At 48.3% G+C, this 16,918-nt stretch overlaps 1 protein-coding gene across 23 annotated transcripts in view; it reads left to right on the top strand.

Annotated features, from left to right (window-relative positions):
* Positions 1-16,704, top strand: part of LOC119842540 (C-type lectin domain family 2 member D-like) — a 36,240-nt gene extending 19,536 nt beyond the window's left edge. For 5 of the 23 annotated variants that reach the window (XM_043497067.1, XM_043497068.1, XM_043497062.1 and 2 more), the window contains 7 exons: positions 7,293-7,367; positions 8,301-8,366; positions 8,929-9,021; positions 12,715-12,899; positions 14,806-14,915; positions 15,374-15,543; positions 15,741-16,704. In XM_043497067.1, the coding sequence (XP_043353002.1) occupies positions 7,331-7,367; positions 8,301-8,366; positions 8,929-9,021; positions 12,715-12,899; positions 14,806-14,915; positions 15,374-15,536 (654 nt within the window). In that variant the 5' untranslated portion in view covers positions 7,293-7,330 and the 3' untranslated portion in view covers positions 15,537-15,543; positions 15,741-16,704. Of the gene's footprint in view, positions 1-272; positions 2,942-7,290; positions 7,368-8,300; positions 8,367-8,928; positions 9,022-12,714; positions 12,900-14,805; positions 14,916-15,373; positions 15,544-15,740 lie in introns of all 23 variants that reach the window. The other 18 variants (XM_043497073.1, XM_043497064.1, XM_043497075.1 and 15 more) reach the window with 12 other exon arrangements.
* Positions 16,705-16,918: the final 214 nt, after the last annotated feature.

The following is a 16,918-nucleotide window of genomic DNA, read 5'->3' as shown; positions in this document are numbered from 1 at the left end:
AGTCAGAGGAGCCCCAGGGCTACTCTAATTTGCAGCACCCTTGCAGAGTCATGCTTGCTCCTTGCCCTAGCTGCATCCCCAGCAGGCTTTTATGCTACGGTCTGTGTAGGAGGGGGGGTCACAGGGCTTCTGATCAAGTCCAGTGGCATAAGGGGTTCAAGGGGGGTGGGGAGAGAATCCACCATACTGTCATGGCTCCTCATCCGTCTGGAGGGATGGTTTAATACTTCCTGAGCTCATGTCTGACGCTCACGATCAAACACTTTCCGCAGGACCTTGTCTACACAGGGAAATGACTGGAATAGCTCCCGTGGGCTAAGCTGTTCCGGGATGGCTCCCCTTGTTCCAGAAGTGGAGGAAGCTGAACCAGAATGAGGTGATCTTATTTCAGAATGAGAGCGCCCACCCTGGGAGTTATTCCAGAATAGCTCTGGCCCTTTAACGTCTCTCTCTCTATCGTACTCCGGAATCACTTCTTCTCGTAGCCCAGCCCTCAGATGGGAGCCCGCAGTGGCTGTCACACGATGAACGCTGCTGCTACGGGGACCACAGGCCTTGTCCCTGTTGCTGCCTGCAGAGAGGGCCGCTCTAAACAACACTGTGGCTGGAGAGGCCATGCCGGGCTGCCTCAGAAGTCCCTGGCATGGAGCAGACAAAAGCAGAATGAACGAGAATGAAGCTGAGGCTGGGGAAAGTCATACTGCAGAAAAGTAACCGTCACTCGATCATGGGAACAGCGCTCCAAGGCCAAGTGTGGTTTTCCACAGCAGTGAAGCCACTAAACTGAGATTCGCTATCTTTCTGAAACGCACACGGCCCTTTACACGTACCCGTTCTGGATGCCGGACGTGCTGTGGGGGGGAGGCTCTCTGGCCTGTGTTCTGCCAGATGATCTTAACGGGCACAGCTGGCCTTTGAATTGGGGAAGAGAAGCCTGATTTGCAGGCAGCCCTGATACCCGGCTGTTGCGGCAGATTGGGCCCTTGGAAATGACTGACTGCCGTCCGCGCTTGGGGGTGCGGTGGCTGCTCCTGCGTTGTCCCCCTCGTGCAGCACAGTGTGTTCGTTCAGTGTGTTGTTAAGGCCCTGAGCTCAATTCAGTGGCGAAGGCACTTGGCCAACCACGGCGCTAGCGTCCCATAGGAGCCACAAGGACACTAACCCATGTGTACCTGTGCCAATGGTACCTGCTCCGTCAGCACACCAGGATCCTGTCCCCTAGATCAGCATAAGTCACCCCTCCTCTGGCACTCTGCTTTTTAGGCATTGAAACAAACAAGTGACGTATGACGCCCCAGAAGTTGCTAGTTACCACCCTTGTCCTTGTACCTGTCCAGTTCCACCAAAACATCCTTTTCTGTTGTTCTGTCCCTCCCCTCCTTGTCGTCAGGAGAGGTCGGTGTTTTCCCTGCACCACCTCTTGGGAACGTGCTGACGTAGTCTCTTGAGAGAGCTGTGTGGCTTTTGTCTCTGGTCAGGATATGCTTGCTTGGTGTTAGCTAAAACTTATCTTGCCAAAGTCCAGACCTGCTTGGTTCACACTGTTCGTTTATGCCAAGGGCTCCAGCCCAGGCCCATGCTAATCAGACACAAAAACCACAGCAACACTGTAGTTTTAGTGCCTGGAGCACCAGAGTGGGTGACAGAAGACCTGGGTTCTAATCCTGGTTTCTGCCACTAAACTGTGGTATGACTCTGAGCAAGTCCCCTCTCTGCAGTATTTCCCCTCGTGCCCTTTGTCTGTTTAGATTGTAAGCTCTTTGGGTCAGAACTGGTGCCTGCACAACTGGGCAGGGGCTCTCTCTCCCTGTGTGTCTGTGCAGCGTCCGGCACAACTGGGCCCTGATCTCAGCTGGGGCAGGGACTGTCTCTCGCTGTGTGTCTGGGCAACACCCTGCACAACGAGACTCCAGTCTTGGTTGGTGTCCCGTGCCACTTCCGCAAGAGAAGTAGTTAATAATATTAACCGTAGGTCCATTGACACCAAGTACGTGGGAGATTCTCAGAAGCTATGGCGATGAGATAGAACCTGTAGCACTAAGGGCTGGAATGAGGGAGACAGACAAGAGCCATCTGCATTCCCGGGTGTCTGTTCAAAGTCTCGCTTGCCCTTCCCAGCAGCCTGCACCACTGAAGCCAAGGTGGAAAGGAAATGCTGCATGTCCCCTGAGTTAACTGGTGCCAGAGAGGGTCACATTCTTTAATGCCTTAAAAGTAGCCATCTGGTTGGTGTACGTGAAGGTTGGGAATTTGGTGGCCCAGAGTCCAGTGGCTGGAACAGGGGAATCTGCAGTTTCTGGGGATGGGGACTGATGACTCAGCAAAGCTGGCCCATTGCTCTTACTTATTAAACCCTTGTGTGGGGAACCCTGTGCACCCCATTACATTAAGGGCCCCTTTATCAGCCAGGAGATCTCTCTGATCAGTGGGTGTGTCCTGAAACCCATTAAACTCTTTGTTAGACAACGAGGAAAGTCTTTAGGTTATGAGCTGGGTTTGAAGTGGGGACAGTTAGCACCACAACATAGAACATGAGATGGCAGCAGCAGTAGTAGGCTGTTATCCACTGTGCGAATGGACCAGTAGAGGGGTACAAGAGTCTCACTTTGCAATGCATTACACTGAATGTATTGAAAGGCAGGTTATTATCTCAGCTTGGGGGAGCAGGGCTGATTATGAACAAGCAATTCAACCCAGTGTGATATCGTGGCAAAAATTGCAAACGCGATCTGTGAACATGTAAATGGGAGCAGGGGAAGGCGGGTGATTTAACCTCTGTGTATGGCACTGGTGAGGCTGATACTGGATCAGTGATTCCACTTCTTGTGCCCACATTTTAAAAAGGATGTTGAAAAATCAGAGGGGGGTGGAGAAGAGCCACGAACATGATTGCCGACTGGAGAAAAGGCCTCACAGTGAGAGATTTAAGGAGCTCCATCTGGTTAGTTTCTTAAACGGAAGATTGAGGGGTGACTTGGACCTGCCCTGGGAGGAAATACTGGGTGCTAAATGCCTCTTTAAACTAACAGAGACAGGCAGGACAAGGCCCAGTGGCTGCAAGCTGAAGCCAGACAAATTCAAATGAGAAATAACACCCAGGTTTTCTAACCGTGAGAGCATTTAACCCTGGGACCAAATTCCCTAGGGAAGCACTGGATTTTCCACTACTTAATGTCTTTGGGCTAGTGCTGTCAAGCGATTACTTTTTTTTTTGTAATCGTGATTAATCGCGCTGTTAATAACAGAATACCATTTATCTAAATATTTTTGAATGTTTTCTACACTTTCAAACATATTCAAGTACAACACAGAATACAAAGTGTACAGTGCTCACTTTATATTTTTTTATTACAAATATTTGCACTGTAAAAAAACGTAAAGAAATAGTATTTTTCAGTTCACCCTATACAAGTACTGTAGTGCAATCTATTTGTCGTGAAAGTTGAACTTTACAAATGTAGAATTATGTACAAAAAATATCCGCATTCAAAAATAAAACAGTGTTAAACCTTAGGTTTCAGAGTAGCAGCCATGTTGGTCTGTATTCACAAAAAGAAAAGAAGTACTTGTGGCACCTTAGAGATTAACAAATTTATTTGAGCATAAGCTTTCATGAGCTACAGCTCACTTCATCAGATGCATCCACTGAATGCATCTGATGAAGTGAGCTGTAGCTCACGAAAGCTTATGCTCAAATAAATTTGTTAATCTCTAAGGTGCCACAAGTACTTCTTTTCTTTTTCTAAAACGTTAGAGCCTATGAGTCCACTCCGTCCTACTTGTTTGTCTGAGCGATTGGCTGAACAAGAAGTTTGGTTGCAGTTTGCAGAAGATAATCAGAACTGGAAGGGACCGCAAGAGGTCGTCTAGTCCAGTCCCCTGCACTCATGGCAGGACTAAGTATTATCTAGACCATCTGTCGGGTGTTTGTCTAACCTGCTCTTAAAAATATGCAATAATGGAGATTCCACATTGATACGGTCAACCATGGTTGACATGTGATCATGTCACCTGAACTGGAATCCATCTTTAACCAGGTGCTTTTCCATTTAGACGAGGGGTGGGTTATTTGTTCCATTATCTTTCCAGGTACAGAAGTTTAAGCTGACTGGTCTGTAATTCCCCGGGTTGTCCTTGTGTAAGGGGACTGTTGCCCCCCTTATTAACATTCAGTGGGGGTGTTTTGGCTGACTAGCTCCCAGTAGTAAAAGGGGAAGGGTCTATGGGAAACCAGGACCCTGAGACTGATAGTCCCTGTGAACAATGGGGAGAGGCCAATGCTCCAGGTCAGCCTGAATGACAGGGTGGGCAGGCTAATCAGAGAGTCAGGAGGCCAGGGAGGTCCCGTCCTCCTCCATGTGAGCTGGATTTGCCTGGGTCAGACAGAGTGGGGCAGAGCTAAGGAGAAAGCAGGGGCCCAAGCTGAGCTGGGGGTCAGAGCTGTGCCAGATCCAGAGGCACCAGAGAAGCAGCCCAGAGAGAGCAGACTTGCCCTGGGAGCAGAACTGCAGCAACCGGAGCCAGGGGGGCCAAGGAAGCAGCCAAGGGAGCTGGAGGCAGAGCAGCAGCAGCCGTGCAGAGACCGAGTGGTGGAGCTGGGGCTGGAACAGTCCGGAGCTGGGTGCGGTAAGCAGCTGGGGAGAGCAAGGGGGACCCTGGGCAGTGGGCCCAGCACAGTGAGACACCTCAGCCAAGAGGCTCTGCAGGCCAGGTGTGGATCGTAACCCCAACAGGGCAGGGGCAACACTGGGAAGAAGGGTCCTACCACTTAGAGCCTGAGAGCATGTGGCCACCACCAGAGCCGGTGTCCAACCCACAGCATCCCTGCAGCACAGCCAGGGCCTGAGAAGAAGGCCTGGGACTTGCAAGGAACAGACTGTGAAATCCCCTGACGTTCCAGAGACAGTTTGTGATGTTCCCTGCCACAGAGCGGGCTGATGTTTCCTTTAAACTTTCCCATTTTTCCTTATTCTTTTTAAAATTAATTGTGGATTAAATAACTTGCATTTGCTTTAACTTGTATGTAATGGTCAGTGGGTCAGAGAAGTGCCCAGTGCAGAGAGACCCCCCCTGGAGTGGGGACACCCTCGCCCCTGTCCTAGGTGACCACAGCAGGGTTGGGGGTTGAGCTCCCCAGGAATCCTGGGCCCAGCCTTGTTGGGGTTACGAGGACTCTGCCAGACAGGAGAGTGGAAGGGGAACCCTCAAGGGCAGGGAGGCCACTGGGTAAAGAAAGTGGGAGCGAGGACTCAGATCCTTTCGCTAGCTCACTTCACTGGGGTTGTGCAGAAGCCAGGAAAGAGTCCCACTCTTGTGGGGAAATTTCCCTTTTTATAGATGGGCACTGTATTTGCCCTTTTCCAATCTTCTGGAATGTCTCCCATCTTCCATGACTTTTCAGAAATAATTGCTAATGGCTCAGAAAGCTCCTCAGTCAGCTCCTGGATGCATTTCATCAGGCCCTGGTGACTTGAAGACATGCTGCCCGCTTCTTTGTTTACAATGTCACCTGAAAGTGAGAACAGGCATTCTCATTCCATGATTGTAGCTGCTGTCGCAAGATATTTACGTGCCAGATGCACTAAAGATTCATATGTCCCTTCATGCTTCAACCACCCTGATGACTGATTCCGCTTGATAACGATCCAAAACAGAGCAGACTGACACGTCCTCATCTGAGTCAGATGCCACCTGCAGAAGGTTGATTTTTCTTTTTTGATAGTTCAGGTTCTGTAGTTTCCGCATCTGAGTGTTGCTCTTTTAAGACCTCTGAAAGTGAGCGGGACGAGGTGTGGAGCTCTGATTTTGGACGGCGCTTCAGATTCTTAAACTTTGGGTTGAGTGCTGTAGCTCTTTAGAAATATCACATTGGTATGGTTTTTGCATTTTGTCAAATCTGCAGTGAAAGTGTTCTTAACACAAACATGTGCTGGCTCGTCATCCGAGACTGCTAGAGCATGAAATGTATGGCAGAATGCAGGTAAAACAGAGCAGGAGACATACAATTCTCCCCCAAGGAGTTGAGTCACAAATTTAATTAACACACTTTTTTTAACAAGCATCATCAGCATGGAAGCATGTCCTCTGGAATGGAGTCCGAAGCATGAAGGGGCATATGAATGTTTAGCATATCTGGCACATAAATATCTTGCAAGGCTGGCTACAAAAGTGCCATGCAGATGCCTGTTATCAGTTTCAGGTGACATCATAAATAAGAAGCAGGCAGCAGAAAAGGACCTAGGGATTATACTGGATGAGAAGCTGGATATGAGTCAGCAGTGTGTCCTCGTTGCCAAGAAAGCTAACGGCATATTGGGCTGTATTAGTAGGAGCATTGCCAGCAGATCGAGGGAAGTGATTATTCCCCTCTATTTGGTACTGGTGAGGCCACAGCTGGAGTATTGGATCTAGTTTGGGCCCCCCATTACAGAAAGGATGTGGACAAATTGGAGCGTCCAGCAGAGGGCAATGAAAATGATTAGGGGGCTGGAGCACATGACTTACGAGGAGAGGCTGAGGGAACTGGGATTGTTTAGTCTGCAATCTTGTCATAATCCCTAATCTTCTACGATTATCTCCCATAAATGTAAACAAACTTGTTTGTCTTAGCAATTGGCTGAACAATAAGTAGGACTTGTAAGCTCTAAAGTTTTACATTGTTTGTTTTTATTTTTGAGTGCAGTTATGTAACAAAAAAAATCTACATTTGTAAGTTACACTTTCATGATAAAGAAATTGTATTACGGTACTTGCATGAGGTGAATTGAAAAATACCATTTCTTTTGTTTATCATTTTTACAGTGCAATTATTTGTAATAAAAAATAATATAAAGTGAGCACTGTATCCTTTGTATTCTGCGTTGTAATAGAAATCAATATATTTGCAAATGTAGAAAAACATCCAAAATATTTAATAAATTTCAATTGGTATTCTATTGTTTAACAGCGGAATTAATTGCGATTAAGTTTTTTAATCGTGATTAATTTTTTTTTTTTTTAGTTAATCATGTGAGTTAACTGCGATTAATCGACAGCCCTATTTCAGGCCTTAAAACCTCTGAAGGAGGGGTGGGGACTGTTGTGTATTTGAGGATATTAAGGCCAGGGGAAGCCACAACCCTGGGTCTCACATGGTGATGGATGCACTGAAAACACCGAGATGGACACAGTGAGAGGTTGGACCGGGCATTGTCTGTTGCATTTGGCACATGGTACATTCTGACAGCTTTAAAGGAGAAGTGCATAATTAAAATAACCCACCCTGAGTGACCATCTCTGTTCCTTCCTGGTAGGTGGAGACACAGCAGTCTCGGTGCTGATTGTCCAGAAAATGGCAGAAGAGAGCGCTGAAGCAACAAGCGATACCAGTAAATAAGAAATACTTCGGTCTTAATTAAAAGGGATCCTGTGCTGTGATTCGCATAGGGACAAAAATATGGTGGGTGGGTTGCCCCCTCATTTTTATGAGGGATAAAGACAGGATACAAGGAGTTTTTGTTGCTTTTTGGTTCATGTTTGTTTTTTATTTTGGCAATTTGGGTCTTTTCCACCCTGAAGGACTCTGGCCAACAGGAGAATTGGTGTAGTGAAAGGCTGAAAATCTGGAATCTGTGTGCACCCCATCTCGGAAAGGATATTGTAGACTAGAGGGGTTCAGAGAAAGGTGACGAGAAGGATCAAGGGCCTGGGAAAACTCTCCTGTGAAGAGAGCTTGAAAAGACAGGCCGTTACCTTGGAGAGGAGACTGGTACAAGGGACAGGATAATGGATGGGATAGAGAAGGTAGATCCGTGTCTAGCACAAGCACAAAGGAATGGAACGGAAAGGTGGGAACCTCAAAACTGATCAGAGGAAACAATTTTTCACACACTGGGTAATTAAGTGGTGGAACTCACTGCTAGGTGACATCAACTGATGATGTTAAGGCCAAGAACGTAGCAAAATTCCAAGGGGGACTGGACATTTCTATGGAGAACAGAAGAGCCAGAGTTGTTATAATGCTAACAAAAATGTTGGCAGAGATATTATCCTCTTACCAGCCACTAAGGGGGACATGGCACACAATTTGTCAAATGCATTACCATGCTCTCTGATCTGCTTGGAGCCCCTCAATCAGGCTAAGGCTGGGCTGTGTGGGGTGAGGATAGCAAGATCTGGGGACTGCCAGTCACTGAGATGTGCGAGGGGAAGCAGTGATGGATACATTCAAAAGGCATGGACTTGATACACAGCACTGGGCCCTTCGTGGACGGGACTGTTTGATCTGACCTTAAATGACAGTTTCTTTTGCTTTCTGGTAGGTAGACAAGTGAATGTCCCAATGCTGCCGGATAACAGACCAGTGGCAGAAAGGAGAAGAGATGTAGGTAAAAAATTATATTATTTATTAGGTACAATATGGTAACACCTAGAGATAGCAGCTGAGCCCCATTGTGTGCTGCACAGACCCACAGGGGGAGAGAGTCCCTGCCCCAGCTGAGATCAGGACCTCATTGTGCCAGGCACTGGGTAAATAACACTTCTCTATTCACTTGTTCCACACTGTTCATGGTTTTATAGACTTCTATCCTATCCCCCCTTAGTCGTTTCTTTTCTAAGCTGAACAGCCCTAATCTTTTTGTAATCTCTCCTTGTATGTTTCAGAGTAGCAGCCATGTTGGTCTGTATCCTCAAAAAAGAAAAGGAGTACTTGTGGCACCTTAGAAACGAACAAATTTATTTGAGCATAAGCTTTCGTGAGCTACAGCCCACTTCATCTCCTTGTATGGAAGTTGTTCCACACCCTTGATCATCATCAGCTAGATTTATTCACTCAAGGAAGCACTTAGCAAAACAACCATTTTCAGGCACCGGCAGCATGTGCTGTTGATATGTTAGCTGCCTGCCTTCATCTGCTTTCATGTCTTATTTATTTTTTTTATTTTGCAGATTTCAGCCTAAAATGCATTAAAGATAAACGGATCCCAATTACCGTTACTGTCGTCATCACAGCTTTGATCATCGCCGTAATTGCACTGGCGGGTGAGTGAAGGGTCATTGCTAACCCTGCTGATTCTCATTCCCTTGTCACTGATTCTTCATTCACCGCTTGTCCTAGCCCCAAGGTCACGGGGCCCACTTGCATTTTCCATGGCCTCTTCTCACCCTGTCTTTGCCCTGGTCTGACGCCTCCCTTGAAGCACATTCCCCGTTTCAGAGGGGAAATCTCTCTCCAGACCCTTTTCCCCCAAAGAGGAAGGGCCTAGATTCCCAGCACCCGCAACCCCACCCAGAGCCAACAGGAATGGCAATTGCTGATCCCCTCTGGGAAAATCAAGCTCTGGGCAGCACTCAGCTCATAGAACCCACCCACTGATGATGAGAGTAGCCCTGTTAGGGACAGCAGCATTACCTAATGAATAGAGAACTTGCCTGGCATGCAGGAGACCTGGGTTCTCTTCCCAGCTCTGGCCCTGCTGTGTGACTGTGAGCCAGTCATTTCCTCGCTCCATGCCTCAGTTTCCTATATGTAAAAGCAGGGATAATGATTTTGATTTCCCTTGTGATCTGCTGGTGAGGTCTATGGGAGATGGAGCCAACTCAGTGACTCTTCTCTGTCGGGGGCGGGGGGGGCAGCGACCTAGTGGTTAGATCCTTCCGCTCCCCCGCGCACGTACTCTGACATCTGCCTGAGTGGCACTAGCTCTGCTGAGAATCAGGCTTTCCAGCGTTCGCTGCCAGAATGGCCACAAGCTCTCAACCTTCCCTCAATTCGGGATCTCCAGAGTTGCCATTAAAATGCACTTTGGGCACTCGCTATCCCACAGAAACGTGACGCGCATGTCAATTGCGGTGGTCGTGCAGGCAAGCTTTGCACGTTCTTCGTTGTGCGTGCATGCTCCCTTGCACGCCCTCTGTCTCTCGCACAGGAAGATCTTGGGGGCCCAGCAGCCTGGAGTCGTTCTGACCACAGACCCATTGGCTTCCTGCTCTGAGCTGGCGCAGTCGCTGATTGGCCACCAGGAATAGTGCAGGATCCCGATTGACTGAGGGGGTTATTACCGCTGCCGTGCGGCTAGTGGTGTAACACCACATTGCTGCCGCCACATCCCCACCGGGCAGCTGCTAAGGGGACATCCTGGTGGGGGGCTGCGGTGATCCCGGGGGAGTCTGGTCCCTTCCTCCAGCTGGGAATGAGTATAGGAGGAAACACTTTATTCCTTAAACAAGAAGTGAGTAAACTCTGGTTTACAACATCCCCTGGGCTGGCCCAGCTGCTCTGGGGGCCTTGAGTAGCAGGAGACGAAGCCAAGAACACCCCATTCCCTGCCCCCTCGGAAGCAGCCCCACTAGAGCCCAGGCCTGGATAGCCGTGTAGAGATGCAGTGGGTGGGTCTCCCTGCCTCGCACTACCTGTGTCATCCAACGCCCAGTCTCACCTTAAATTGCCGTAGGTTTGGGTGCCACCGTCTGGCCATGGCTCACAGCGCGTCTCTAAAATTGTTTCCAGTCCACTTATCCTCCCGCATCCACCGTACTGTGTGTAAATGCAACTGGGAGCCTCAGGCAGAGAATTCAGCTCCCTGATCCGGGCCAGTCTCTCGTGGCTTCGGGAGCATTTCTGAATTTCTTTTTCTGTACCAAAGCTCCTCTGTAAAAATCACATGACACAGTGAAACTGTCGCGCCGTACGGGTTCTTCCCGTTCGTGTCTGGGCATCAATGGTGCAGCGGAAGGGGGTGTGCTGGAGTGTGTGCGCCCTGCCCCCAAGAACTGAAGAGTTCCCGGGATTCCTTAGAGAAGACGCATGCTGTAGGGAGTGTCAGTGCTGGAGCGAGGGGCCGGCTGCTTGGCCTCACTGCAAACAGACCTTCACAAGGAAATGGTTACAGGGAGAAACACGCTGTAGGGGTCGGGTTGGACTGCGTGGAGAGTGGGAGACTCTGGGCTGGATCCTTAGACCACTTGACACCACTCTGGGGACTCGAGGTGGATGCAAAGATCCCTCTGAGAATCCCCCCCCAATTCAGGGGGCCTTCCCAGCTGGTGTATGGGCTCTGCACCCGGAGTGGAGGGGATGGGTTGGGGTTGTGGCAGAGCACGCTGCATTACAGCTGTTCTGTGCTTCCTAGGTGGCCTGAGAAGCAGAGGGTAAGTTAGAGCAACCCTGAGGCTGCTCTAAGTCACACCAGGGGAAGGTCAGGGCCCTGAATGGCCCCGGAATACAGGAAGCGCAAAGCCAGCATCATGTCAACATGTGCCAGACAGCCACACGTGCTGTTTTGCTACAGAGCACGCGCCAGCATTTCTGCCCATAGTTAACGTGTCTGTGCATTGGGAAATCACATGGCTGGTCAAAGTTTCCATTGACCCTAACTGAAATTGTTTCTGTCTTTTCAGTTCATGAAAACATTTGACTTTTCTCCCCGACTCAGGAAGGGAAATTTCTGTGAAACCTCCAACGTTTTTGCAGGATGTTGGGAAAACCGTTTCCTGCATCCCTCTTGTTAGGCTCCTTTGCCCTCAGTTTTAGTGGCTGCTTTGCTCGACTGAGTGGAACGCCTCAGAGAGCTTGTGTGACAGGCCGGCCTTTGGGCCCAGCCACAGAGAACATGAGTTGTTATAGCGCCATCTAGGGGCTCTTGGCTCCCATATTACGGGTCTCGCTCTGAGCTGTGAAGGGCCCCAGTTCTAGCCCTGGTGTGGCAGCCATCACATGTGTGCACTGAGGAGGGTACGTCAAAGGGGAGTCCATGAAATGCACCCACCCTTTCCATTTTTTCACCCCTTGCCTGACAGAATGGGTCCACCCTGACGGTGCCAGAAGTTAAGATGGCAGACTGTACCCTTGCATCCAAATGGGCCTGTTTGTCATGACGTCATCTTAGCTCCACCCTGTCCTCCCCAGCCACCCCATGCAAATGGCAGCCATACATACAGGATGGGGGCTCTGTCCGGGGAAGCAGGGACTTTGACAAAGGTTTGGGGGTGATGGGGGATAATCAGCTGAACACGAACTCCCGGTGGGTCAGAGGAGCTAATGCAACCCTGGGATGTATAACCAGGGGAATCTTGAGTAGGAGAAGATGGGTTATTTTACCTCTGGATTTGGCCCTGGTGCAACCACTGCTGGAATCCTGTGTCCAGTTCTCGTGCCCACAATTCAAGAAGGATGTTGATAAATTGGAGAAGTGTCAGAATTGAGCCACAAGGAGGATTAAAACCTGCTTTATAGTGATAGACTCAAAGAGCTTCATCTATTTACAGGAGAAGGTTAAAGGGTGACTTGATCCCAGTCATAAATACCTACTTGGGGAACAAATATTTAACAATGGGCTCTTCAGTCTAACATGATCCAATGGCTGGAAGTTGAAGCTGGACAAATTCAGACTGGGAATAAGGCATCAGTTGTTAACAGAGAGCGTTATTCACCATCGGAACGATTTACCAAGGGGCGCAGTGGATTCACCATCACTGACCGTTTTTAAATCATGATGGGACATTGTTGTAAAAACTCTGCTCGAGGGATTATTTTGGGGGCAGTTCTAAGACCTGTGTGATGCAGGAGGTCAGATAAGAAGATCACAATGGTCCCTTCTGGTCTTGGGATCTATGCAAAACGACAACCCGGGCCTGAGACGTGTGGGTCTTGGTGCTCTCTCTGGCCGGGATTCCCACACGGAGACAGACACCAGGGATAGATCCATCTCTCACCACTGTGTTACTTATTTTCAGCCAAGAAGACTCCCCACTGCCAATGCTGCCCGCCCCACGTCATTGCTGCGTGCCCGGACGGCTGGGTTGGATACCAAGGGAAATGCTACTACTTCTCAGAGACTGAAGGGAACTGGAGCACGAGCCAGAGCCACTGCTCTTCTCTCAACGCCTCCCTGGCTTCGATTGATTCCCTGACAGAACTGGTAAGGAAGAGACACGCACCTTCATAACCACAGCTAGGGACATGCCAGAGCCTGGAGCCCCCGAAGGCCTAAGGCAGCTTCTAGATTCAAGGAACTGAATCTCCTACGGAGCTGGTTGTAAAATGGAAATTCAGGGATAGGATTTGACAATTTTTAATAGAAAAAAGTTGATTTCCCCCCCCCCCCCCAAATTTTTCACTTCATTTTTAACTTCAAATGCCATTTCAGTTTGGGGGGGGTGTTTATTTAACTCCAAAATCTCATTTTTCAAAATTTTGGGTTCCCTTCTTTTTTTGGCCTTTTTCCACATAATTTTATAAATAGAAAAGGGAAGAAAAGTAAAAAGTGTGGGAGAGAGGTGTGGAAACCTGCCTTTAAAAGAAGTAGAAATAAACTATTTCCAAAACAGGAAACCAGTGCAAATGTTACTCTGAAAAAGAAAGGAACGTCTTCATCTCAACAGTATATGCCTATATAGCTAGATCTACCTATATCTATATCATTTAACCAGCAATAAAGACAAGAGCAAAGTACTTCACCTAGGAAGGAAAAATCAAATCCATGGAGACAAAATAGGGAATACCTGGCTAGGCGGTCGTACTGCTGAAAAGGATCTGGGGGTTACAGTGGACCACAAATTAAATACGAATCGACAATGTGATGCAGCTGAGAAAAAGGCTAATATCATCCTCGGGTGTATGAACAGGAGTGTTGTATGTAAGACATGGGAGGTAATTGTCCCGCACTACTTGCCACTGGCATAGGTGCCGACTCCATGGGTGCTCTGGGGCTGGAGCACCCATGGGGAAAAACTGGTGGGTGCTCAGCACCCACTGGCAGCCCCCCCAGCTCACTTCTGCCTCCGCTCCGCCTCCTCCCCTGAGCGGGCTGCTGCTCTGCTTCTCACCCCTCCCTCCCAGGCTTGCCGTGCCAAACAGCTGTTTCGCACGGCAAGCCTAGGGAGGGTGGAGGGAGGGGAAACAGGGTGCGCTCAGGGGAGGAGGCGGGCATTTGGGGAAGGGGTGGAGTTGGGGTGGGGTCGGAGGGGTGGGCGCAAGCCCCCACCGGCTCTGGGGAAGGTTGGTGCCTATGGGCGCTAGTGAGGTCTCAGCTGGAGTATTGTGTCCAGTTCTGGGTGCCGCACTTTAGGAGAGACATGGACAATTTGGAGAGAGTCCAGAGGAGAGCAACAAAAGTGTTTGAAAGGTTGAGAGAGCCTGATCTATGGGCAAAGGTTTAGAAGACTGGGCATGTTTAGTCGTGAGAAGAGAAGGCTGAGCAGGGACCCGATAACAGTCTTCCAGTATGTTAAGGGCTTTTATAAAGAGGACACTGATCGGTTGTTCTGTGTCCACTGAAGGCAGGACAGGAAGCAATGGGCTTAATTTGCAGCAAGGGAGATGAAGGTTCAATACTAGGAAAAACTTTCTAACTCTCAGGGTAATTAAGTTCTGGAACAGGCTGCTAAGGGGGTGTTGTAGAATCCCCATCATCGGAGGTTTTAAAGGCCAGGTTGGACAAACACCTCTCAGGGATGGTCTAGGTTTATTTTGTCCTGCCTAAGCATAGGGGGCTGGACGTGATGATCTCTTGAGGTCCCTTCCAGCCCCGCATTTCTGTGATTCCCAAAAATTGGGAAACTGTAAGAAAATGGGAGGAAACCCCCCCAGTTATGAAATAGGGAGTGGGGGGCAGTATTTGGTTTGGTGTGTTTTTTAAAATAAATTTTCCTAGGGCAAAGATCATTTTGGATAAACCGCTTTGTCCTATGTAGTTTGACTGGAAGCTCTTTGGGCGAGGGACCAGCTTTCTTCACGTGTACAGCACCTACCACATGGGGGCCCTGATCCCCATTAAGGTGGCTGTAAAACAGATAAGGATATAATGTGTGTGTTCTTATCCACAGAATTTCACGCTGCGCTATAGGGGGAACCCTTACCGCTGGATTGGCCTCCAGAGGGAGCAAGGCCATGGCCAGCCCTGGAAGTGGACCAACGGTACCATGTTCAACAACCTGTGCGTCCTTTTTCCTTATTTGCTTTCTCAGTATTGGGGCGCAGACAAATGCAACAAAACTCTGGGCTGGGTGGAGAACAAGGATTGGAAGCGAGACCTCAGGATCTTAAAAGCCTGATCCTCTATCGCCGATATGCCAGTTTTGCCTGCCGTAGCAGGGCTGGACTCAGTGACCCAGGAACTCCCTTCCAGGCCTATGTCCCCTCATACACTGGAAGAACCTGCAAGAAGCTTGACAACCTCTGTTGCCTGTTCTCTGTGAGCCTGATTTTCAGGCGCTCAGTGTACACTGTGACATTTACAGCTAAAGTGATTAGCTCAGGGTTGATTAGTAGCAAAGCCTGGTTGAGAACCCAGTTCCCCTGCATCATACACCACTGGACCACATTGCTTCCCTGTACGTTAGCAGGAATGGAAGCTGGCTGCATCTGATAACCCCACATTGCTTCTCATTGCAGGTTTCCGGTCAGAGGGGAAGGGCAGTGCGCCTACCTGAATGAACATGGGGTTAGCAGCTCCAGGTGCTACTCAGAGAGACATTTCATCTGCAAGCAGCCGGATGAGTGCTCTAGAAGGAAGCCAAGCGCCGCAGGAGGGGACACAATGTCTAAGATCACTTAAAGGGCCAAAAGAAAAGGAGTACTTGTGGCACCTTAGAGACTAACAAATTTATTTGAGCATAAGCTTTCATGAGTTACAGCTCACTTGATGAAGTGAAGTGCTCAAATAAATTTGTTAGTCTCTAAGGTGCCACAAGTACTCCTTTTCTTTTTGTGAATACAGACTAACACGGCTGCTACTCTGAAACCTATCATTAAAGGGCCGATGCAGCCTCTTCAGTGGATGCAGAACTTACTCATTCATCATCTCTTGCAGAGCATCCTACCTCTCCAACCATTGCTCCCTCCAGGTCCCTGCTGAAAAACTATCTTCATAACGCTTGACTACACTAACTCTATTACACAATAACTCCATTGTCGTGGTACTACTGGATACAGGCAATCCCAGCTTTTATTTAAAAAGAGCATGTCTATAGCTAGCTTGGTTTTGAATATGCTCTGGCAAATCAAATTGAGTCTGAGTCAGCAGAGAGCTTGAAACAATAACTCAGAAAAGTGTGCCATTTAATTAATTGACACTGGAACCTAATGATGACCCTAACTTCTTTCCTTCTTTTTCCTCTACGCCACTTTTCTTGGTGAGGGTTGTGGCAGCAGCATGGAGAGTAGGGAGGACTAGACCTCCCTTTCCTCTTCAACAGATTCCAGCTCCTCCTGGGGAATTCCCAAGCATTCCCAGGCCAGCTGGGAGATATAATCCCTCCAGCGTGTTCTGGGTTGGCCTCGGGGCCTCCTCCTAGTGGTACATCTTCAGTAGAAGAAGCCTACCGGGGGGCATCCCCAGCTGGATCCTCTCAATCCGGAGGTGTAGCAGCTGTACTTCGAGGCACTCCCAAAGAGCTGAGCCCCTCACCCTGTGTATTAAATTAAAAAAAAAAAAGTCATGGTTTTGAGGGGATTCTTGAATGTTTGGGTTTGACAAAATTGGATTAACAAAATCTAAAGGTCATACGTTTTGGTCACAACTTGAACTAGGTGAATTTTTTTGACCAAACCCTTTTATTTATTCTATTTATTTTGTTTGTTTTATTTATTTAGGCAAAAAATGCAGAGCGGGCGTCACCGAAACCATGTGAATTTGTGTCGATCTTTGCCAAATAGACTTGGCAGAAAAATAACTGGAAAAAAAATAAAGCTGAATGTTTCATTTTCCTGTTTTTGAAACCAAACTTTTTGACTGAGAATGGCTTTTTATTTCATGATTTCCTTTAATTTTTGTTTTCAAAAATTAAAACCTTAAAAATCAGAGTTTTTTTCAATTTTTTTTTTTAACTTTTTCAATGCAATGAGAATTTTGGGGGAAAAAATCGGTTTTGATTCAATCTGAAACTGAATTTTTGTTTGATTTGTTGGAATTTACAGCAAACTGAAAAAAATCTATTA

Source organism: Dermochelys coriacea, chromosome 14 (assembly GCF_009764565.3).
Source record: "Dermochelys coriacea isolate rDerCor1 chromosome 14, rDerCor1.pri.v4, whole genome shotgun sequence".
Lineage (NCBI taxonomy): Eukaryota > Metazoa > Chordata > Testudines > Dermochelyidae > Dermochelys > Dermochelys coriacea.
This window is presented reverse-complemented; position numbering and strand designations above follow the sequence as displayed.